Genomic DNA, 25767 nt, shown 5'->3' on the forward strand with positions numbered 1-25767 from the left:
GTTGTAGAAGACCAACTAATCTGGGTGGAAAACTGTGAAAGGTTCATGAGCGGACAAGGTGTGCAGTTCTCAGCTGAAGTTACAGCTATCAGAAATACAGTCTTCAAGGTAAGATTCTGAATCTTGCATTACTTTGAATGGGGATAACATTAATAAGGTCAACAGATTAATATTCCACTGAGTAACAATAAACAGAGTGGGAGGAAACAGGTAAAGTAAACAATTTAGGAAATGGCCACTAGTGGTGATCTAAACACAGATGACTGATCGGGAAAACACACAAAATCTGACATGGTACCCAAGTAGCCATTTACTACAGCCACTGTCAGCCCCTGCTTTGCAAGAGTTAGCATCAAATTAAGGGCATTAGAAAGGCAAGAATTATAGAGGCCTAAGCCGTCTTACTTGCCCACAGCACAAATTTGTTCCAGTGACCTGCATAAATGGTTTTAGTAGCGGGAGTCCAGGCAGCTAAGATGACATTCTCAATTTCATTAGGATTGCAAAAGGACTCTAACTGACACCTATATATCATCTTGCAGTGAGCCTCAGTTTTGGGGGATTTGTGTGAAGGACCTGACTATATGCTGCAGGAGTAGGATAGGGAGGCCGAGTGTCAACAGATCAGCATAGCAGATCCTCCTCAGCCAGTCTGGGGTGATCTCAATCAGCAATCAGGAAATACATACAGCAGGCCCAGAGACCAGATGAACGTAAAGGCATACCTCAGGGAAACATTCAGAGGGAAGTGTATGGTGCCAAACTGAGGACACTTAATTTTCTGAGCCATGGAGAACAGATCCACAATTTGGCTGGAATATTGACTGAGGTGGCCTTGTGTTATCAGCTGTGACCTTTGGAGACCTCTAGCGGAATCACACTTTGTGTGTTTAACCAGATCTATTGGCTCTTTTTAATTCTCTTAGAGAAGAGTTTGTGGGGAAAGTTACAAGGGGGTATAGTACTCACTGAAGAGTGGGTTTTCAGGTGTGGGGGGAGGGCAACATTTGTTTATGTCTGGAATTACTGGATTTGACTAATAAAAGCCCTACAAAACAACCTATTGCATATGAATATTCTAAACTGAGTGCAAAGTACCTTAGTGAAGGGGACTGGTCGCTTTTACCCAAACATATGGGACCACAATTAAAGTCCTGGCATATGATTGATATCCATCCAGTTTAAGCATGAGCTTTATTTGCATACACAAAACAACAGGGGCCTTAACAATCCACGAAACATCAGGGCAGTACTAGCATAGCCTAGTAAACACAATATTGACATAGCTTTCCTGAAGGAAACTCACCTGACAACTGCATCGAAAAAGGCATGCACTTGTAATTGGTGGCAAGATATATTAAATCTCTTACAATTCCAAATCCAGAGGGTTAGGGATGTTGATTAACTGTACAGTACATTACCATGATTTGAAAACAGTTGTCGTCAAAGAGGGTAGATAGCTAATTCTACAAGGGTTGATAACTAATCAACATGTAACACTACTCAAACTCATATGGATCAAATACGGACTCTCCTTACTTTTTCAATGGTCTCATGCATGTCTGTGATAACCTGGATGTTTGCATCATTTTGTGGGGTGTGATTTCAACATAGCATTTGATGCATACAAAGACAAGTCCACACCCACCTGTAGAATCCCACTATTAGCAGTGTTTGCTCTTCGGGCACCAAATAAAAGTCACACTTTGAACCTGCCGTTCGCGACACTCACAAGTAGGAACTATTGCATGTTGCTCTTCCGTCCATGAAGCATCATGCAGAATAGATTATTGGCTGATCAAGGATGCTTGCACATGAACTGTAGAGGTGAAGATACTCCCTAGCTCCCTCTCTTATCACTTATCACTGTGACCCTGGATTTGATGTTCCCAAAACTGGAAAGGGAGGGTCCCCCTGGACATTTCCCTCCAGTGCTCGTCTGAAACCATAGCTCATGAATGATACTAGGAGGGGTATCGGAGACTACTTTGAGTTAAAAGTGGTCTCTGTATCCAGGGTCTCCACCACAAGGAAGCCTTTGAGGCATACATACGAGCTCTATGCATTTCCAAACAGGCAAGGGTACTTAAATCGATCAGACTTCGGCTGGGGCTTTGGAGGTGGAACTCAGGATGCTGGAGAAAGAATATGAAAACTCGTGTCTGAGCGGCAGAGGGAACACTTCAGCAGGTGCGCTCTGAATTCAGAACAGAGGCACATCCCAAACTAAATAACCTAAGTAAACATGCAAGACAATAAGGTGAGAGTGAACAGCCCAGTTGCACTCTTGCCAGGTTACTTCAACTAAAGAATTCCTGTAGGGAGCTCTTAGGAATCAAAGATGGTACAAGATGCAGGACCACAGAAGTTATCTTTAAGGTATCAACCAAATATTATACACATCTTTAAATAGCAGAGTTGAAAATAACGCATGAAAAAAGAGAGCAAAGTCTTTCGATAGCCACTTTAGCTTGATTGGAATCCCACAAAAGAAAGCCCTTGAACCAACTACTTATGGAGGAAGAGACCAGAACTGTGATAAAATCTCTGATTTGAGGTAAAGCTCCCGGGGTTGACCGATTGACATCCCAGTTTCACGAGTATGTTGATCTACCACCTTCACATATATTGTTCGTATATATGCTTTGCAATTGATTATAGCAAAACTAGATCTTTATGTGAATTGGCGAATTCATAGTACTACATCTCTTTAAAGAGATGGAGGGATGCTTGTCCTTAGGTATTTTCTTATACTTTAGACTTTACTACTCCACTCGGGTGAGAAACTCTGCCTTCCAAGCCACTTGCACTTACAGCCTTGATATAACTTCTCATCAGTCATGAAAATAGGGGTATCGTATATATACAGGGTAATAGCACAAAACAGACCGTCCCTTAGCATCATGGCCAGAGCCTGGTGATAGCCTATCGTGGGCGAAAAACTTTCTGATGAGGTGTGGATTTACCGCTGCACTTCAGAGAAGGTATTATTCAACAGTAGGCATAGAAAGCATACAATTATAGACTTGAATTTCCGTCATGGATTATATTATACCCCAACCCTGCTAGAGGCAATAGGTTTGGAGGTAAATCCAAAATGCCAACGACAACACACTGAGCATGCGGACTACATGCATGCGACCCGGCTGTGCCCAATTATTGCACAATATTCTGTCCAAATGTTCGAATGTGTAATTCACTGCGCCCAAAAACACTGCATTATTTTCTTTTTGTTATAAGCACTGCATTATTTTCTTTTTGTTATAAGTATTTGTTATGGAAACAAAAAAAATACAAAGTAAGGAAAATCAATGTTAATAAGTTTCGTAATAGAAAGAAAAAAATTAAAGTTGCGGTAAGTAATAAATGGATACTTGGCATAACATCAACATACAAACTCTTACTTATTAACAACTATTTATTATTATTTATGCAGAAAACACCTTAATCAATATTGCACTGGCGACACTTGCTTACCAAACTCAGATTGAGTGCCAGGATACAATATTCTGAAAACATAGTCAGTTGCTTCATCGTCTTCTTTATCAGAAGCTGACTCAGAGGATCCCTGAGGACTTCTTTTTCTCAGCTTTGGAAACACTTTGCCCTAGAAATATTTGAAAGCGTCACATATAGAAGGGTTTATGAATCATTTAATATCTCGTGCAAAACAGTACCACACAGAAGAATGTGAGGGGTTGTGTTTGCAACTTTCTAATAAGTATGTGTAGCACTCTTTCTTGAGATATTTTCAAACATTCTGTACTTTCATTTGTTTTAAATGTAAACAAATTATGGACGGTAGAAAAATTAACCATATTCAATATTTTCAGCATACCTTCCAATTATTTCACAGAGGAATAGCTTGGTGATACAGAAAATATTTAGAAATATAAGATATAATTAAATGTATATATCACTCAGTAAAGTTACCTAGCTTTTACATCATTCAAAAAAAACCTTCCACAACAGAATCATAGTAACAGGATTGGCATTAAAAACAACAGAGGAGTGAGGGTGTAAGTGCAGTACTAGCTCGTGGTTTGTAGCGGTTCCGAAGGGCGGTGGAACCCTGAGGGACATGCAGTGCTGGGTATGGTGCAGTACTTGGGATTGTGCAGTGCTGGGGCAGTGGTGCAGCACTGGGTGGTGCAGTGCAGGGGAGGGCAGCGCTGCTGATGGATGGAGATGTAGCACTGAAATTGTGTGGCTCGCAGATGGTGGTGTGGTACTAAAGGTAAAATATGCAGGAACCATCCAACAGCAGAGCGACCTCATACACAACCCCGACGAGGTGAGTTGCAACCATGCTTCATTTTAAAGACAAAGAGGTTACGTTGCTAAGCATCTTTTTCCTAAGAACTGTCAAATGATAAACAACCATCTTGAGCCTACTTCACCTCTCAAATGCTCTCAGAATCTTACTGGGACCATGCTTTGGGAGAACATCTCTGATGTAGCAAGGAAGCAGCTTGGAGATGGACTGTGCTCATTTGCTTCTAGGAGGTGACTCAACACAAACAGAGAAACAGAGTCACGCCAACCACTTGATGACACACTCTCGAAGGTAACCATAGAATTTCACCTAGTGAAATTCCAATTCTTTATTGACATTTTGGAACGTCCCACAAGATGACCCAGAAAAGCTTAACCACATCTTCCACAGCATTAAAAGAACAGAATTAGGGTAACAGCTTACATGTAAAAAAGACAACAAAGGGTGGGGGGAACAGTGTTGACTACTGATATCGCAGTACCGAGCGTGGAGTTGTGATTCTCAAGGGTGGTGTTGAAGGTCTGAGAGTGGTGCAGTGCTAGGGTGTAGTCCAGTGCTGGGAATGGTACACTGCTGAGGTAGGAGTCTAGCATAGAGCGGTACAGTGAGGGTGCTGCGGTGCTTGGGCTGGTAGCAAGATGCTGTAAGGTGTTAGTCCTATGTTGATTCATCGGGGGAAAATGGAGTGCTGGGATGTGAGACAGTGTGCGCCCACCCTTCTCCTGTTTGAAAAGGCTCCCTTGAGCTAATGAGCTTACGAGCTCTGGTTGATGCACCTGCGCCCAGCGAGTGGTGCCGAAACCTGAGAAGACTTTGGGCAGCATTCTAGCACCCCCAAAAAGAATGTGTTGCTCTCTACTGAAGAAGGACCACTATCCTGAAACACTTGTCTAGAGAAACACAGCACTGGCCGCACCAACAAGAGTGAAAAACTAAAGTCCGACACCGAATTAAGTGTTATCATGCAATGCTTTTACTAAGATGCATCAGGGCAAACTGGGATGTGAGGCAGTGTGCGCCCACACTCCTCCTGTTTGAAAAGGCTCCCTTAAGCTAATGAGCGGACGAGCTCTGGTTGATGCACCTGCACCCAGCGAGAGGTACAGAGACCTGAGAAAACTTTGGGAAGCATTTCCAGCACCCCCAAAAAGAATGTGTTGCTCTCTACTGAAGAAGGACAATTATCCTGAAACACAGCTGCACCGACAAAGGGTAAAAAACTAAAGCCTGTCACCGGAGTAAGTGTTATCATGCACTGCATTTACTATGATGCATCAGGACAAACTGAGTGCTGGGATGTTAGGCAGTGTGTGCCCACACTCCTATGTTGATGGGTGGTTGGCAGTGTGTGCTGATTGAGGTGATGGTTATGAAGGGGTCAGGCACGAATTCAGTGCCTGGCCATAACATGTTCTACATATTGAACACTGACATCTTTTTGGCAGCAATGGATCAATGAAAAGTTTAGAATGCCTAAGTACGAAGCAGGGTTGTTTTGTCCTTTTATATACATTACAGCTTCAAGGTGCTAAACTATTCATAAACTATAAATAAATATTAATTCAGCCATATTTCTAGCTGGAACAAGGTTCAGGGATCGTGCTGGGTGTTATGGCATGGTGCTTGGGGTCTGTTTGGGGGTGTACCGGACTGGGTGATTGTGGTGCCATGCTCAGTGGTGGTCTAATGTTCGGTGGTGTGGAACTGAGGTTAAGATGCATTGCTGGAGTGGTGGACTTTGTTACAGGGGTGGTGGTGTGGAGCTAAAGGATGGATATCAAGTGCCTCGAGTAATAGTCCAGGGCAGGGGAGAAGTAGTGTGGTCTTTGAAGAGGTAATATAGCGGTGACAGCTGCAGATGTGTTTCAGGGAAAATATGCAGGGTTAAGGGGTCAAGAGCAGTAAACAGGATGGTGGTGCAGGTTCAGGAATAGGGGTGGCCAGTGCCAAGCTGGTGGTAGTGCAGTAGTTTATTTATTTATGCGATTTGTATAGCGCGCAAATACTCTGGGGTGTCTCGCTAGTTAAGAATAAAAAGGTAAGGTGCTGAGTTTAATCAATCAATCAATCAATCATGCCATTTGTATAGCGCACTACTCACCCGGGAGGGTCAAAGGCGCTTGGGGGGAGGGGTATGCTACTGCTCGAACAGCCAGGTCTTGAGTTGTTTCCTGAAGGCGAGATGGTCCTGGGTCAGCCGAAGGTGGATGGGGAGGGAGTTCCAAGTCTTGGCAGCCAGGTAAGAGAAGGATCTTCCTCCGGCGGTGGCTCTTCGGATGCGTGGTACGGCTGCGAGGGCGAGGCTGGTGGACCGTAGCTGGCGGGTGGGCTTGTAGAAGGTCAGGCGGTCGTTGAGGTACTTGGGGCCCAGGCCGTGGAGAGACTTGTGTGCGTGGGTGAGGAGCCGGAACGTGATCCTCTTGTCGACGGGGAGCCAGTGCAGGTTCCTCAGGTGGCTGGAGATGTGGCTGCATCGGGGGACATCCAGGATGAGTCGGGCGGAGGCGTTCTGGATGCGCTGGACTCTTTTCTGTAGCTTGGCTGTGGTTCCGGCGTAGAGGGCGTTTCCGTAGTCCAGTCGGCTGGTGACGAGTGCCTGGGTGACAGTCTTCCTGGTCTCGGTCGGGATCCAGCGGAAGATCTTGCGAAGCATACGCAGGGTGTTGAAGCACGATGAGGAGACGGCGTTGACTTGTCTGGTCATCGAGAGGGAGGGGTCCAGGATGAAGCCCAGGTTGCGTGCGTGGTCGGTTGGCTTGGGTGCGGTGCCCAGGGCTGGGGGCCACCAGGAGTCATCCCAGGCGGAGGGCGAAGATCCCAGGATGAGGACTTCCGTCTTGTCCGAGTTCAGTTTCCGGCGGCTGTCCTTCATCCACTCGGCGACGTCTTTCATCCCTTCGTGTAGGCAGGTTCTGGCGGTGTCGGGGTCTCTGGTGAGGGAGAGGTTCAGCTGGGTGTCATCGGCGTAAGAGATGATGTTGAGGTTGTTCTGGCGTGCGATGGCTGCGAGAGGTTTCATGTAGATGTTGAAGAGGGTGGGGCTGAGTGAAGATCCTTGCGGGACGCCGCAGATGACTTCGGTGGCCTCGGAGCGAAACGGGGGGAGGCGGACTCTTTGTGTTCTTCCGGCAAGGAACGAGATGATCCACTCCAGTGCCTTCTCTTGGATACCGATGTTGCTGAGGCGCTGGACTAGGGTGCGGTGGCAGACCGTGTCGAACGCAGCGGAGAGGTCCAGGAGGATGAGGGCCACTGTTTCCCCCTTGTCGAGCAGGGTCCGGATGTCGTCGGTGGCTGCGATGAGGGCGGTCTCGGTGCTGTGGTTGGCTCTGAAGCCGGACTGCGAGGGGTCGAGGGATCCGTTCGTCTCGAGGAAGGCGGTCAGCTGTCTGTTGACGATCTTCTCGATGACTTTAGCAGGAAAAGGGAGGAGCGAGATGGGGCGGAAGTTTTTGAAATCGGTGGGGTCCGCTGTAGGTTTCTTCAGGAGGGCGCTGATCTCGGCGTGCTTCCAGCTCTCCGGGAAGGTGGCGGTGTTGAAGGAGGCGTTGATGATGTTCCGGAGTTGGGGTGCGATGGTGGAGTCAGCCTTGTTGAAGACGTGGTGTGGGCAGGGGTCGGTCGGTGATCCGGAGTGGAGAGTGTTCATCGTGCGGGCTGTGTCTTCGGTGGTCACCGTGGTCCAGGTGCGAAGGGTGGCGGTGGGGGGCGTTGGTTCGACGGTTGGGTGCATGGCTGGGGCGCCGAAGCTGTTGTGGATGTCGGCGATCTTGCGGTGGAAGAACGAGGCGAGGGAGTCGCACAGGTCTTGTGACAGAGTGATGTCGTTGATGCCGGTGCTGGGGTTGGAGAACTCCTTGACGATAGTGAAGAGCTCTTTGCTGTCGTGGGCGTTGTTGTCCAGTCGTTCCTTCAGGGATTTCTTCTTGGTGGTGCGGATGAGCTGGTGGTGCTTGCGGGTAGCGTGTTTGAGGGCGGTCATGTTGTCGGTGGTCCGGTCGAGGAGCCAGGCTTTCTCGAGGGTGCGGCAGGTCTTCTTGGAGTCCTTGAGGTCGTCGGTGAACCAGGATGCCTTCTTGCTTCTGGGTCTGCTGGGAGGGTTCTTTAGTGGCGCGAGGTCGTCGGCGCAGGCGGTCAGCCACTGTGTGAAGTTGCGGGCTGCTTCGTTGGGGTCCGTTGTGTTGGCGGGTGGGCTCTGGCTGAGGGAGGTGGTGAGCTGGTCTGCGGTGATCTTGCTCCAATTCCTGTGAGGTACCTGTTGCGGGTGGTGGTGGGTCGTGGATCTTTTGAAGCTGAAGTGGACGCAGCTGTGGTCGGTCCAGTGGAGTCCAGTGGCGTGGCTGAAGGTGATGTACTTGCTGGAAGAGAAGACGGGATCAAGCGTGTGGCCGGCGTAGTGGGTGGGGGTGTTGACCAGTTGCTTGAGTCCGAGGTTGGCGAGGTTTTCCAGCAGGGCGGTGGTGTTGCGGTCCTTGTTGTTCTCCAGGTGGAAGTTGAGGTCCCCGAGGAGGATGTAGTCGGTGGAGGGGAGGGCGTGCGGGCTGATGAAGTCTGTGATGTCTTCGCTGAATTGTGTGCGTGGTCCCGGGGGTCTGTAGACGAGGGTGCCTCTGAGGGTCGTCTTAGGGCCAGTGTGAATCTGGAAGTGGAGATGTTCGGCTGCGGCGAAGGAGTCGTTGGCGTCGGTCGTGATGCGGATGGTGTTCCTGTGGACGATGGCGATGCCACCTCCGGTCTGGTTGATGCGGTCCCTCCTGATGATCTTGTACCCGTCCGGGATGGCGATGGCGATGTCGGGTGCAGAGGAGGCGTTCATCCAGGTTTCCGTGAGGAAGGCGACGTCCGGTGATGTAGCGTCGAGGAGGTTCCAGAGTTCCACGGCGGGTCTGTGGACGGAGCGGGTGTTGATCAGGATGCACTTGAGGTGGTTGCTGCTGGTGTTTGTCTTGGCGGGTGCGGGGCAGGTTCGGAGGCAGGTGAACTTGCAGGTGCAGCAGGTGAAGGGTCCGTGGGTACGTCTCGGGGTGGCTCGGCAGCAGGCGTGGGTCCGGCCGGCATTGAGTGCGTTGAGAGCACCTTGCTGCAAGGTTGATAGCACAAATAGTGCTTCTCGGGTGAATGGGCACTGATGGTGAAAGATGGAGCAATCAGAACAAGATGGAGCTCGGAAGCAGTGGTATGGTGATTAGAACCTATATTATCAAGCTGACAATATGGGTGCAGTGGTATTACAATGGAGTGCTGAGAATCCAGAGGTGATTCAGTGATGCTGGGACTGGTGGTGATGCCACGGTGTGGTGAGGAATGAAAAAGTTACAATGCAGTGCTGGGAGAAGAGGTGTTGTTTGCACAGGACTTTAGAGTGTGGTGCAGTGCTTGAATTTGCGGTGTGGTGCTAGCAGCTGTATTTCACAGCTGGGGATGGTGGCCAATACATAAGGTGTGGTCCAGTGATGTCGATGGTGGTGCACTGCGAGAAGGGTGATGATGCAGTGCTGATAATGTTGGTCCTTGGGTGAAAATATTAAGCTGTATGTAGAGGTGCAGTTCTGGGATGACTTTAAAGAGCTGCTGCTAATGATTTGCGGCAATGGTGGTAGGGCAGTGATAGCACGATGGAATGGTCATTATAATGCTGGGCTGGGTGGAGGTAGGATGCGATGCAATGTGAGTGGAGACACTATGTTGCAGGAGTGCTGGAGTTGAATTAAGGTGTTTAAGATGGGCGGTGCTTTGCCGTGGCGAGAAGTGTTGGGGGCATGCTATGTCGATGCCCTACTGTTGGAAGGGGTGCATGGAAGTACATTGCAAGTGGTGAGAGTGCAGTGCTGTAAATATTCTGGTGATGATGACTAGTGGGGCAGTGCTATTGTGTGGTGCTGAGGAGCAGCATTGCAGTTCTAAGAAGGAAGAGCTATGTTGTAGGTGTGGCTGCGCACATCTGGGTTGGTGGTGCAATCCAAGTCATGCCATGAAGGGTTGGATAAAATATGCTAAGATTAAGATTTTGTGCCGTAGGTGGTGGTGCACTGCTGAATGGGTTGTGGTGAAGTTGTAGTGGTGCCGATTCCGGATGGTGGTTGTAAGAAATTGGGTTGTTGGTTGACTGGGGTTTATGTTCTTGGGTGATGTTAAGATACTGAAGAGTGAGCACCCTATACTAAGGCCATGGGTCTGTCAAGGGAGACAGTCTGCCAGACTCAATACGGGTGGCCCCAGGGGCAGCCACATACTGTGTTCCCTCTTGACACCATGTCTTTAGACTTTAGGCGTGGGCTGCATAAGAAGAGTACTCTATTAATCACAGACCTTATTCCACTGAGGACGCCAGAGAGAGGTCCACTTCCATGAGTGTTTCAGATTTATCTAAGAAAGTGCATAACTCCATTGGGTTTGTGAAGATTCTCACATGGCATTTAAAGGAGATTCAGAATTCGATGGTCCAGCGAAAGCATGTGGAACTTCCATTTTTGTAAGCCTTTTCCTAAGGGCTAAGAACTTACGGCGGATGACAATTTCTCTTGCGCAGTCCTGCAATATGGATGACGTATGATCTTGGCAGTTTATCATTTTGACTTTTCTCATGTGGGCTAAAATTCGTTCAGTGTTCTAATGACAGAGTGGTTTGAGGATCATGGGTCGAGGTGCTGACATGTTTTTAGGTTTGTGAGCTGGGACTCTGTGAGCGCAAAAAGCACAAAGCGCTACTGGGGATATCTGGTCGCACTGGACAGGATCAAAGTCACAAGTTTAGGCTGGCTGCTATGGAGCACGGGCTGTCTACAGGGACGCAGTTACACCCGCTGAACAGAGTACCTTAAATCATGGTTGTGGAATGTGGCATTGATCCGTGTCGTCAAAGATGCGATGTGCAGCCAAAGCAATGCGTTGGGTCCAAGATGTGGCAAGGCTGTGGTGTGTCGTCTAGCACCGGAGATGCGGTGCGCAGCCTGGGATGCGTCTGTTCCGAGGCACTGTGAGGTTCTGATGCTGAGTCAGGTGTCATCATCGAGGCTGCTGTCAATGAGAGATGCGAGGACCTGAGCTGTGGACGCCACCGCTTGATGCGTCAATTCAGAGGACTGGGTTGGGCCATGCAGGTCTTTGCGAAAGGTTCAATCAAACCAGCAGCGGCAATGCAGCAGAAATCCATGCACCAGCGGTTCTGCTCGGGATGCGCCACTCAGCAGAGAAGATGCGTCAGATCTGCTGGCAAGCAACTTAGGACCACTTCCAAGGGTCCAGGAGTTGGTTGCTTCAATTGGCATGGCAGACTCACAGATGGCAGAGTCCAGGTGCAGGTGCAAGGTGGTTGGGCCCTGGGGCTTCAGATCATGAGGCCAGCTAATTAGCCCTTGGAGTCACGCTGGGTTCAAGAGATGCAGTTCCAGTTCTTCTCACCCAGGGGAGAGGTTAGAAAGCACTAGGTCAGCACAACAAAGCAGGAATCCAGCAGAGTGCAATGTAGCAGAGTGGCAGTCCTTCAGTAGCATAGCAGTCCTTCCTGGCAGAGTATCAACGGGTCCAGAATGGGACATAAGTGGTGGTATCAGAAGTCCTCCTTTTAGACACAGTTGTGCCTTTGAAGTGGGGAGCTGCTTCGAGAAGCATACCTTTGAAGTGTACAGATGCCCAGCCTTCCCTGCCCTGGATCCAGACTAACTTTAGGGGTATACAATCCTATGTGTGGGAACAGGACACAGCATATTCAGGTGTAATTGAGGCTGGGTCCAGATCCTCCCTACCATCCTGCCACTGAGGGCCCCCTCAGACACACATAAGCTTGTATTGTGTGTGGCTGTCTTGGAGGAAGATATAAAGCCTGACTACCAACTACACCCACTCAAGTGATAACAGACAGGCTGTAGGCACCAAATGGATCAAATGGATAAGGCAAGAAGTTGCCAACTTTCTAAAAGTGATACTTTCACAATTGTCATTTGAAATCAGACTTCATCACAAGTTAGATTTTAAAATAGGATTGCACTGGCACTAAAATGGAACCCGTCATATCTTTCCATTTGGAAATTACACTAATAAAATCTAATGAGGTAATTCCAATTTTATCCTATGAGAGATATGGGCCTTGCATTAGTGAAAAACGAATTTAAGAGTTTTTCCCTACAAGGACAGGTAAGACTTAAAAGTACAAGTCCTGCTTTTTAAATACATTCCACCCTGCCCTCTGGGTTGTCCAGGGCCAACACTAGGGGTGACTTGTATGCATTAAAAAGTACGATTCGGGCCCGGCAAAAGGTTTGATTTGCCGGGTTGAAATGGCAGTTTAAACTGCATACACAGGCTTTGCAATGGCACGTCTGACACGTGTTTAAAGGGCTACTTAAGTGGGTGACACAATCAGTGCTACAGCCCCACTAGTAGCATTTAGTTTACAGGGCACCTGTAGTTCACTGTACCAGGGACTTAAGTAAATTAAATATGCCAATTGGGTATGAGCCAATATTAACATGTTTAGAGGAAAGAGCATATGCACTTTAGCACTGGTTAACAATGGCAAAGTCCTAAGACCAAAAAAAAAAACGGGGTCAGAAAAATGGCAGGGGAAGGCAAAAACCTGGGGGTGGGGGAGGCACCCTATGGCTGACAGGTCAAACAGTGGCTATCTGGAGATGGTATTGGTCCAGTGCAGATAGTGTAGTGCTGTGAGATTGTGGTGTGCAGTTTAGGAGTGGTGGCACAATAGTGCGCTGGCAATGCTGCACTGGGTAAAGTAATTTACAGAATCTGTGGAAACATGCTATCTGAAAAAAAGGGTTAAATGTACATATTCAAATACAAAAAATGGGACTTCAGTTTACATGGTCTGCTTATCTTGATTTTTCTCAGGCAGAAGCGCTTTGACAAATCCACTGACAGAATAATTTGTTCAGACTGTGTAAATAGATCTTAAATCCTGACAAGGCAGCACCTCACAGAGAATTACTGTACATTCTTTGGTGGATGTAGACTGGCTGCAATAGATTATGCTATTTATAAAGTATGCTGTCAGAGTCTTGTTCTGGTGTTATAATTAAGCTGTCAACAACTCACAGTTACTAAGAAAAAGAAGCGAATATTGAAAAAACAGCAAAGTTGAAAGCAATTTTTCTAAACTTCAACAATGATCGTTCGATGAGGGCATGACGATCAGATGATGGAGATGGAGGACGTTGTGTAAACTCCCGCTCGTCTACCTCACTAGCGGCACAATCCCGCCTAATCCTGGCTAGCAGCCGCCCCAAACAACAACTAAATTGCCTGTAATTGCAGAGAGCAAGTGAGAGGCCCTGGCATCTGTAAGCTGGCAGTAACGGAATCCTATGCAAGATGAAGAGTGAGGCACAAACCCCAGAGACAAACCAGCAACAAATAAAACCCATGCCAAAGTAACAGAAGGCTGAGAGCAACAATGGTCAGAGGAACAATGGTCAGAGGACCAAGGGCGGCTCAATTGAAGAGTTGGCACAGTAACCAGCACATCTGCATAGCAACTCCAATGTGTAGGTGTAAGGTGGTTCAGGATAACATAACATACGAGTGGATTCCTTACCGGCCGCATGTTAACAACGACCAAGACAGTGTCCCGGGCTGCTCGATAACAGACTCTTTTCCCCACCCCACAGCGTGATCAAAGTGACCCAGAAGTAGTTTGTCCCGGAAGCATCGGAACACCAAGCCCTGACCAATCAGGAAGCAGCTCAGCAGGTCACGAGTGGCAGAAAAAGCCAGAAGCAGTAACAATCGGCGCGCCAGCTGGAAGGAGTAACGAGGAAGACGCCGACAGAGACCAGGATGCCGCTACGTGTGGAGAGCTTCCCGAGGAGACTATACCCGAAAGTCCAGAGGAAGCTGAAGTCTGGACTGAAGATTGGTGGAGCCCGGGGGATACGCACGGGCCGCCACAACTCAGGAGAGTTGTGGCAGACTGTGGTACATAACGGGTACCGCGGGAACAGTGTGGGAGGGAGGAGGTTGTGGAATTAAAAGGGCACAGCCATGAGTCATTTTATTTTTACTTGTCCTCCCCTAACTCCTGTAAACCTAATTTGTTTCCTCTGCATACTTAGGATATAAAAGTCAATAGAGAAAGCCTTAACTTCCTACCCTAAGCGTTTCCTCAAAGTCAAAACCCTCTCACCAGCCCTAGTAAGCACCGCATACAAGCGAAAAACACCCTCCCTCACGTTTTGCTTTCGAGGTAGACTTCACCCGGTGTGGTGGCGGTATCATCGTAACAAATAGCGCAGGATATGGGCAGTGACCCCTGTTTTCTTTTCCTTTTGAGCTAAACCTCGGGGGAAGCCATATCCACGAGAGGACCAGGCGACATGCGGAGCACCTGACAACTCTAGTGAAGAAAGACCCTAGGAGAACAACCATCATTCCTCAAGGACTACTTCTGCACAGAGACTCTATTTTTTTCTTAACTTATCCTGCTATTTTCTCTAAGGGTTACCCAACGTCAATACAAACCCTGCAATATTCAACCCCTACAGCCTCCTCGCTTCTGTTTCTGACCGTCCCTCTGACAGTAGGTTAAGGGGGCATTGTGTGGTGTTGTGGCCCTTATCACACAACAGTGACAGCTGAAAAATCAAAGTGGAGTTTGCGCTCTCAATCTCCTGGTTAGGGATCCAGGACTTTGAAGAAAACAAATATGGTGGCCAACAAATGTAAAGAGCAGACCAACGAAAGTAAGCAGAGTCAAAAGTGTTGAGAAATCATTAGCCATACTGCAATCCATGATCAAGGGAATGTAACTTGCTGAAGTGAAAGCCAAGAATCGTGCTCATGTACACAGCAGAAGATGCGGAGGGTAGATCCTGTCACAACAACATCAGAATAGTAGGCATGCATAAGAAATTGGAAGAGCCTGATTTGGTATAATTTCAGGAATTTTGGCTGACATAGTAGCACCATTCAGACAGTTGCAGCATTTTGATATTGAGACATCCTAAAAACTACCAGCAATCCTAAAAACTACCAGCAATCCCTCCCAGGCCTAGAGCACTGCCAGGGCTAATAGTGGATAGTTACTTAATACTGCCACAGTCCAGAATGAATGGTGAAATAAGCATGGACAACTTTAAAATATGTATCTTTACGGTGTATACCCAACAGTACAAGTAAAGAGCTACTCTTCCTTAGAGATAAAATAGCCCCACAGACACATGGCCATGAAATACATGCTTATCTTCTCTGCATACTTAAAACCAATTGACGGAGGCAAAATACCATTTTTCCCAGACCGAGAGGGAGCTCTGGATTGGACCTTGACCTGGGCAACTGAAAATGTTGTGAGGACATTGGCATCCTGCCTGAAATGAGAACAGACCATCAGCTGTAGGAGCAAACCCACAGTGACAACCAGACCAACTCGGGCCCAAATAGCAGCAGCAAAAGATGCACCCACAGCTGGGACAGCTCAAGCTCGAACTGATACAAATCCGGATCTTACGAGCCAAGGAATGGGCGAAAAGGAAGATGAAGACTGGGCACATAATGCTCCCATAGGGGCTCAAATGAGATCTGAAAGCCATGATACCTTGAGAGGAATAGGCTAAATCACCACACTAGAAGGAGGAAAATACTGAGCTGCTTGACTCTACAAAGCTCAGAGAAAAGTAATTTGCCTAAATAATTAGTGATGAATCTACAATGAAGCACATGTATCATTTTCTGTGCTATGTTTTCAAAAGTCTTGTTCTTCAAAAAGTGCATTTTATGCTAACACCCATGAACACAGCAGAAATTTAGGGTATGAATGCACAAAAGGGATAGCTGTAAACAAAACAGCTAGTGGGGTATCATACAAATTTAGACATATCCCCTATTTTCTTTACCCCTTTTCTCTCCTTTTTAACCTCCATTGCAGCATAGACATAGGGTGATACTAGTCCTCAAAAATTAGGAGAGGTAAAAAATCATAATGGGCATTAGCAGTTGAAGGAAAGGCCTGTGTGGGGAGGTTTACGGAGATGAGTTAAGAGTAGTTACTTAAGGGCCTTATTACACACAATCAACTCAAACGATACCAAGGAGAATAGCATACAAGACACAGCAATAAAGAATGCAATGCCAATCAAAGTCAACCTAAGAAGGAGACAGGGATGGCTCTATCCAGTTTGGGGGATAATGTGTAAAATATTGTGTCACCACAACCTATCTATAATCAACGGTTGAGAGAGATGTACACAATAACATGGAACATCAGGGAGATTGGGTAACATCAAACAAAAGCCATAGTGTTCTTGCATATATAAAAAGGAAAGGGTGAACCTGATGTTCATGCAAGAAACACACTTAACTAAGAAGGAAGGGGAAAAGTGAAGAAAAGATGGAAGGGCCAATTGTACTATGCTATTTGTCTTAAGTGAGAGGCACACATGAGTAAACCAAAGGGTACAGTTTCTGTCAACAAGTTAATAAACAACACCTGGGTTAGGTAAACAATACATGAGGGACGCCTATTAGATGGGTAAATGTACATGTTCAAAACTCTGCTCCGCCGAGTTCCTAGACCATGTGATTATGAAAATCACCTATGATCAAGACATGCCTACGGCATGGGGTAGTGATTTTAATTGTGCACTGAGCACAGACAAGGGCAACCCTCTACCCTAATTGCTGAGAACCCTGTCACAGCAGATGACAGTCCAATTTATGAGGTAGCTCAATAAATGGAGGTTAAATCGAAGCATGGTGAGGAGTGAATCCATGTGACAATTAGTCATACTACTCATATGTGACCTCATGCCGTACGAGCATCAACATATTCCTAATGAGCCGCTGTAGGGTGAGATCTTGTCCTTGGAATACACAAGTAAAACATTACCAGGCCAGAATCCCTTAAAATGAAAATGAGATGGGACAGTTTATGAATAGAATATCAACTGGCTGCAATGCTGGATGCACCATATAGGGAAATGTCAGGAGACCCGATAAGACAAAATATTGCAGATAATGCAGGGATCATGAGCAGCCCCCGCTGGCTGAGGAGGAGGACTTCAAGAGGATGGTGAAGGGCACTTGTATAGGAATAATATATGGGATAAGGAAGGTGTTGGAGAGGGACATCACTAAATGAGAAAATAGGCGAAGGATATTAAAGACGACACACTTCAAAGAGTGGAGGCCTTAACACAGTTAATCAGAACCTGGAAAGAATACATGAGTATACTGGATCAAATTAGGGGACATCATTATAGGGAATATCTGGCAAAGAAGCATAAAAAATGTGAGAAGGTTAAATATATGTTGGACTGGGGGGCGTGGCTAGCTGCCGAGGGGAATGGTCGTGCTTTAACGCGGCTCCTCTGCCCTAACGGCCAATCGACCTCTGGACCTCCGCTAGTGCTGCTATCTGGCCTGGGGTCCCTCAATCATCTATCTGTGCCACCACTGCAGCCCCCGGCTGACTTCTGGAGCCTCCTGCCTAGCCGGTATCGTTGCGGACGGGTCCCGACGTCCGGAGCCTATCGGCCCAAGATGGCGGCCATTGCTTGAACGCTACCCGAGTGCCCTACTACAAAGCTGCTCCGGCCCGCGCCCAGTCTACGGCGCCTTCGGGGATCCTGATCGAGTGTCCGGTAGGCGATTTCCAGCAGCCCCAGCCTGGTGTTGAACCTCTGCCTCCCGCAGGTGAGGGGCGGGACGACCCGTATTGACCTCCCCCACCCGCCCGGCGCCACCGTCTGGGCGAGTCCCCGGCTTGGGCCTGACCTGGCGACAGGCGCAAAATCCCGGAGCCGATTTCCCTGGACTTGTCCCACTTTGAGGCTCCCGGTCTCGCTCCACGGCTGACGGCCTACCACTGACCCTGACCCGGACCCGGTGGGGCTTGACTGAGAGGGGTGGCTGTAGTAGGGGGGGCGGCCGAGCGTTGTGGGGGGACTCCCTGAGGCCTGGTGGGGCGCTCCTCTTCTTCTCCGCCCCCACAACTCCTACATACCTCGGCTGGACAGACTGCTCGAGGCCCCGTGGTGCCCCCTGTGCTCGGCCTGACTGGACGCCTCCTGCTGGCCTGCACTCAGCCTGCTGCATCCACGACAGGGATATACCTGCTTCACTGCTCCTCGCCGACTCCTTGCTCCACGTGGCCACCGCTAGTCAGAAGTTGCAGCCCCCTCCTCAGCCACAGCTTTGCGGACGAGGGCCACGCTCATTCGCCCACCCCAGTGAGGGGTTCTTCTTCCTCCCCCCCCCCCCCCCCCCCTCTATTTTCATCCGGATTGCCTCCGTACCTCCCCCGCTGGATCCTTGGGCGGGGACCGTCACGACGATGACCTCCAACAAAGGTACCCGACCTTCCAACCAAAGGCAAATCAATAAACTCTTGTGGGGCTCCAGGGGGGAGCCCAAAGAGGTGCCTCCAGATGCCACCCTCAAGACGCCAACCCCCCCTCCGCAAGGAAAGTCCTCCCCCACTTTGGACGACGTTATGGAAGCGATCGCGGGGGTCCGCTCTTCACTCGAGACCCGGATTGATTCAGTGAACGTGGAGGTGACGCTGCTACGTGCCGACCTTCGAAAAATGGACTCCAAGGTGAAAGACATTGAGGTTAAGACTCTTGCTCTAGTCGATGACACCGCCACGTTACAGCAACAGGTGGCCCATCTGCAGAAACAGCAACGCCAGATGGAGGTGCTCCTGGATGACTATGAGGGGCGCGCCAGGCGCAACAACCTCCGCATCCTTGGTGTTCCAGAGCGCCTTGAGGAGCCGGCCGCGGACCTCTTTGTGGAGAAATTGGTCCTCCAACACCTCCAACCGAAGAATCTTTCCAATTATTTCTCTATAGAACGGGCCCACAGAGTTCCTGGAGGCCAACCGAAGCCGGGCGCTCCTCCCCGCCCCATCGTGGCCCGTGTCTTCAACTTCCGAGACCGGGATGTCATCCTTCAGACAGCGCGTGCGGGACCGCCTTTGCGAATAGACAATGCACACATCATGATCTTTCCAGATTTCACCGTGAAGGTGCAGGCCCGTCGACGCAGCTTCCTGGAGGTGAAGAAGGCCCTCCGGACACAATCCATCAAGTATGCTATGCTGTTCCCCGCAAAGCTCCGTGTTGCGGCGGAGGGTAAGACCTGGTTTTTCGAATCTCCTGCTGATGTCTGGGATTGGCTCGAGGGATGGCGACAATCGAACTCCACTCATCCCAGACGCGGGGGGTCCACTGATCGCTCCGTCGAGGAGGCGCCTCCGGAAAGTCAAGACCTGTTCGCAGACAATGTGCAGGACGAATAACGCCGAACAACCCAAGTTGAATTGACCAGCTCAGCCGCTCATCTACGCGCTGCTATGCTTTCCACTCTGGCGGACCGGCTCCGCTATCAGATAGACGCATATCTCAGTCCATCTTCATCAGGGACTCATTGAATTGAAGCACAATTTGCTTCCTGCCTCGTCCAAGTTTTGACTGCTGTGTATCCTTTATGGGTTTTTCCTTCCCTGGGTCCACGTGCCCGTTGTTGTTGCTCGACCTAGTCATGTTACTGTTGAATTCTTCCTATTGATGGGAGGGTCTCCCTCTTAGAGCCCACAATGAGGGAGAACACTTGGCCCCGGGGGTCGCTCCGCAGATACTGTGCGGTGGGGGTTGGAAAGCCTGCGATCTCTGGACTTGGTTATGTATGTTACCTCCCCCTTTAGAGTGGTCTGCTGAACGCCCTATGATAGCCTGAGCGGCGCTTAGCCACCTTGAGACCCCGGGCACGGGACCGGTTCCCGTCTAACTTTGCTCAATGACATCTACTATGTGAATGCTTTTGTTTCTGTTAATTGTTTACTCGCACTAGATAACCTTATCCTGGTATTTGGCCGACGAGGGCACCCCTGGCTCTCCACACTCCTCTCTAATGTTCGGGGGGGCGACAGGCACTCTGCCTAGTTGGGGAGTGGATAGTTCTAAGTCCGCGGGCAGGGACGCAGGGTGGGGGGTAGTTGGGGGGGTGACAGCAGGGGGGGAGGGACGGGGAGGGATTGGGAATGTTGGGAAGTTGAAGTCGAGACTTTTCTGGTCTCTGTTCTTGTTCATGCTTATTCATTGCAGAGGATTCTGGATTGTAGAGAGCGACGTGCTGCGCGCCGCGACCCCACATGTTACTTCTGGCGAGTTTTCGCCATTAGACCCACTTCGTGGCTACCCTACACCGTCACGATCTGCCTATTGCACACGCTTCGGCCCTGCCGGGCCCCCACTGGATTCTGGGGTGACACACTCCCCTGGAACTCCTCTCTCTGGTCGATATCCTGTCCACCACACACTGTTAATCCGTACTTATTCTCACTTGTATAAGCCGCCATGATGCCCTCCCCGATGACGTCCCTGACCATTATGACGTGGAACGTTAATGGTCTCGGCAATAAGATAAAAAGGGGGGTGGTAATGCAATTTCTTAAACGTCTCTCTCCAGACCTGGTCCTCCTCCAAGAGACGCATCTCATGGGTAATACGTGCCGGGCACTGAACCGGGGCGGTTACAAATTACTGATACATGCAGGTTTCACCTCCGGATCCAGAGGCACGGGTATTCTTGTGCGCAGGAGTGTGGCCCTGACATGCATAAAGACGCGGGCTGATCCCCTTGGTCGATATGCTGCGATAGAGGCCAGCTGGGAAGGCAAACCACTGAATATTGTCTCTTTCTACGCCCCTCCGGCCCTAGGTACTGATGCGCTCCGGACCATACAACACCTGATGCTAGATCTTCCGCAGGGGCCCCTGCTCATTGGGGGGGGATTTCAATATGACTATGAACGATGCCGTGGATAGACACCCTCACCGTCCCTCACACAAGTCCTGCTCAGACCTCTCCACCTTTGCGCATTCGATGGGGCTCGTGGACCTTTGGCGCCGCTCCCACCCTCACGCATCTTACTACACGCACTATTCCAACGCTCACAATAGCAGCTCACGTATAGATCATTTCTTCGCACCCATTACTGATTTACAATTCTTCCGTCATCCGGAGGGGCTCCCCAGAGGGATCTCCGACCACTCCCCCCTCACGATCCAGTTCACACATCACCGCCCGAGAGCGTGGGGTCCCATTATAATCACGCCCTGGCTTTTGAAAATCCCTGACATACACGATAGCCTGCTTGCACACACCGAATACTACTTCGCCGAGAATGTGGGGTCTGTACCTTCGGCCACGACACTATGGCAGGCGTACAAAGCAGTAATCAAGGGTTCAGCGCTGGCCCTTAAGAATGGTTACCTCCGTAAAAAAAATGAACACTTGGTGCATGTAGAAGCAGACTTACTTCACCTGGAATCCCTCCACAACGTGCACCCCACTGAAGAGGTGTTGGCTCGCCTGCAAGCGACACAACTGGAGTATAGGGCTCTGGCACTTGAAAAGGCGCAAGCCAAACTCCTCAAAACCCGCCACCGGGTTTACGAGCTGGGGGACAGAGCGGGTAAGATGCTCGCTTGGCTTGAAAAACGGGAGCAAGGCTCCCGTTGGATTCCGGAATTGACCCTTCCAGACCAATCTACTGTCACGGACCCGAGCGACATAGCAGAGGCTTTTGCCACCCACTTTGAGGAGGTCTACACCGCCAGAGCCCACTATGGTGCCGAGGAATCTAAACTACTCCTAGCCGAAATGAGCCTCCCCGCTCTCTCGGAATCCGAAATGCAGGAGCTCGAAGCGGACCTCACCACTGAAGAAGTCCGAAACGCCCTATTCTCTGTTAACTCCGGCAAGGCAATGGGCCCCAACGGCGTCCCTATTGAGTTCCTTAAGGGCATGGCGGGCGAGATCCTCCCGCATCTTAAAGCATTGTTTGAAGACAGCTGTGACGTAGGCTGCTTGCCGCAAGACCAGCGATTGGCCTCGATCGTGGTTATCCGTAAGCCTAATAAGCCGGCTTCTGACTGCAGCTCATACCGCCCTATCTCTCTCATTAACGCTGAAGTAAAGGTCCTTGCCAAGCTCCTAGCCACTAGACTCATGACCGTTCTCCCCGCCTTGATACACGAAGATCAATCGGGCTTCCTCCCGGGTCGCAACACGGCGCTCAATCTCCGCCGTGTCCATAATGTCATGAGTAGGATACCACACCTTCGGGAAGACGCGGTTATCCTCTCCCTCGACGCCACACTTGACTTCGATTCTATCGAATGGTCCTACCTCTTTGAAATACTCCCACGTTTTGGTTTTGGCCCTAAATTTATACGGTGGGTTCGGTTACTATACACCGATCTTTGGGGTCAGGTCTATGTCAATGGTCATACATCCAGGCGCTTTCCCCTTCACAGAGGTACTAGGCAAGGGTGCCCACTGTCTCCTTTGTTGTTCACCCTCACTCTGGAGCCCCTAGCTCATTGGATTAGAACTGATAATTCTATCCGAGGCCTCCGATGGAGTGCTGATATAGTCGATAAGATTTCGCTATACGCAGACGACATCCTAGTATATCTCTCCTCCCCCCGGTCCTCCCTTAATAGCCTACTGCACGTGATTACTAACTTCGGCAAATACTCGGGCTTCTCCGTTAATTGGTCGAAATCAGTACTTTATGTTCTCCATGGTCCGCCCCCCCCTCTCCCGAGAGGCTACTCTGTTGAAATTGCCCAGAATGGTTTCAAGTATCTGGGGATTTTTGTCACCCCCGATCCCCGACTTTTTCATGACCACAATCTTAAAGGCCCACTTCAGAGACTCCATACAGACGTCTCCCATTGGAGGTCGCTTCCCCTCTCTCTCCCCGGTAGAGCTGCCCTATTTAAAATGCTTGCACTACCTCGGTTCCTCTATGCTCTACAAAACTGTCCGTTTCCAATACCGGACTCCTACTTTAATTCTATTGATGGTGACATCCGCCTCCTCCTATGGGATGGTGGCTCCCCCCGCATCGCCCTCATCTCTCTTACGCATGGATGGTATGACGGGGGTATCGCCCTCCCCAACATCCGTCTCTACTACTGGGCAACCCAATTGGTCGCCACCAATTCGTGGCTCTACAGCACGCCTACAAACCCTGCCTTCCACTTGGAGAAATACCAGACAAGCTGCGGTGGGTACCTCGAGGCTCTATACGGCAAACACTCCCGTACTCGCTATATAGGCCCGATGTCCCACCGTGCGAACAAGCGACTCGGATGGTCTGACACCCTCACGCTCTCCACACCACTCTGGACCACATACAAACTGGGCACCCTATGTCACTGTAGTGGCTTTGATAAATGGGACACAATAGGCATTTCCACTATTGGCGACCTACTCCATAAGGGCAAACTACTGACATTCAAAGACCTCCAGGACACATACCACCTGGCGAACTCTGAGACCTTCCGCTACCTCCAAATTAGACACGCTATACTCACCAACATCCCAGACCTCGCCTCCCTTCCACAATCCTCGCCCCTTGAGGATAGACTCTTGTCCGAACCCCTACAAGCTAAGGCGATTTCTTACATGTATCGTAAATTGTGCAATAACATGCCAAATTCTTTCAACCTCCTCCGGGCTAAGTGGCAGACTGACGTTGGCGATATGGAAGATGCAGAATGGCAGTCAGCTTTGATGTCCCCACGAGAGTCAGCCATTAATCATAAAATCCGCTTGATACAATTGAAAATACTACACAGGACTTACATGTCGGGTCCCCTCTTAGCCAAAATAGGCCGACGTCCGTCTGACCTTTGCCTCCGTCAATGTGGCTCAACGGGCACTTTCTATCATGTCTTGTGGGAATGCCCGGCAGTCCAAGACCTTTGGCGCCGTGCGGCTCTGAAAATGTCAGATGCCCTTGGGAAACCGGTCCCCCTGTCTCCCAAATGCGCGCTTCTTACTATATGGGACCCCACAGACCTCACTGCGTTAGAACAGCGCTGGGTCAACCTTAGCTTCCTTCTCATAAAGCGTGAGATAGCCATGCAGTGGGGCTCACCACACAAACCACTCCTGATCCGGTGGGTGGCTGCGATGGATGTGTGCATGGTGTCAGAAAAATCAGTTTATAAAACTAGAGGTTGTCCCGGAGTCTGGGATAAGAAATGGGGGCGATGGAATATCTATAGGGGCGACTTATGTACCTCTCCGACGGCGGATATGGCTATGGCCAGGCGGGTCCACCCTCGGTGAGTGTGATACTGGTTGCTACCGTGCTGTGTGTGCTTTGTGACGATGAATGCTGAATGCAATGGCTCGTATACTCGTTTCCTCTGCTTCGATTTGTTATGTTTGTTTGCAATGAAAATACCATAGACCTTTGGACTATCCGGTACATGATTTTGACTATTCAGTGCACGCCTAGCTACCACGCCGCCGAACCTCCGGGATGTCGGCTGAATGGCTGTGTTGCTCGGTCTATCCTACTAAGTACCTGCATGTACCGCAGCCGGCCCTCGGGGTTGTAGGCTCTCTGCTGTGTCACTTTGAACTATGCAATAAAGGTCTTAAAAAAAAAATATATATATATATATATATATATGTTGGACTTGTTCTTCACCACCAACAGATCACAGCTCCCAATGATTGCATCTGAATGTCAGAATGACTCAAATAGCACACACACGCAGAAATAAATCCAGCTCTTTATAACTTCTACAAAGCATTATATAGCAACTACATTAACCTGAGACCTAAGAGATAGATAGAATACTTGGCCAGAAACAATTTAAGTACAGTGACCCAAAACAAGTGTAAACTGGTAGAAGCACCCCTAGCTTTATACAAAATCAAATTATTCATTAAATAATTAGCCAAGTGAAAAACTAGGAGTAATTATGGACATCCAGTAGAATTCTATGCCATGTACCAAGCTACTTTGGTACCACACCTGTGAGAGACATTCTTGGTTGCCAGAGAGGAAAATACACCTCCTCACAACTAAAGAGGTGATAATAATCACACTCATCAAGACAAATAAAAATTTACTGGAGATCAGCAAATATCGGCCCCAAGGCCCCAATCAATGCTCAACGTAGATTACAAGATTCTTGCAAAGGTACTCGTCACTAGAAAATCCCAGATAATGCCTGACTTAATACATCCTGATCAATCGGGTTTCATGCTCAGTAGAAATACCTCACTCAATATTCAAAGGCTATTCTGTTTAATTAAAAATCGAGTACAAGGAACCATTCAGTCGGTAATAGACTCCATTGAAATGGAAAATGCTTTTGATACCCTGAATTGAAAATATTTATAGTACTTAACAAGATGGGGTTTGGAGCTGAGATACAATCTTGTATCAAACTACCATATTCGATTCATTAGCACATATAAGTAGTGGAAAGGCTTCCTATTACGCTCAGGTCACGCTGATTAAGAAGGGTAGAGTGCCAAATGTTAACTACCAATGAGGCTCTGGCCAAACTGGTACCTTTTTTCATATTGTTTGGGACTGTCCGGTACTGCAGGTATTCTGGGTGGCAGTGCTTAACACTTTGAGTGAGGTGTGCGGGGCATCCCTCTCAACCTCAGTGAAGTGGTGTCTCCTAAATGTTTGCAAATAAATGGATTTGCTCCAT

General features: G+C 49.0%; 1 protein-coding gene across 2 annotated transcripts in view; it reads right to left on the reverse strand.

Moving 5' to 3' along the window:
* The window catches only part of SGSM1 (small G protein signaling modulator 1), a 1153128-nt gene that overhangs the window by 395942 nt on the left and 731419 nt on the right, over positions 1 to 25767 (reverse strand). For both annotated transcript variants that reach the window (XM_078667338.1, XM_078667339.1), the window contains exon 12: positions 3478 to 3607. In XM_078667338.1, coding sequence (XP_078523464.1) covers positions 3478 to 3607 — 130 coding nt within the window. The remainder of the gene's footprint in view (positions 1 to 3477; positions 3608 to 25767) is intronic.

Source organism: Lissotriton helveticus, chromosome 11 (assembly GCF_964261635.1).
Source record: "Lissotriton helveticus chromosome 11, aLisHel1.1, whole genome shotgun sequence".
Taxonomy (NCBI): Eukaryota; Metazoa; Chordata; class Amphibia; order Caudata; family Salamandridae; genus Lissotriton; species Lissotriton helveticus.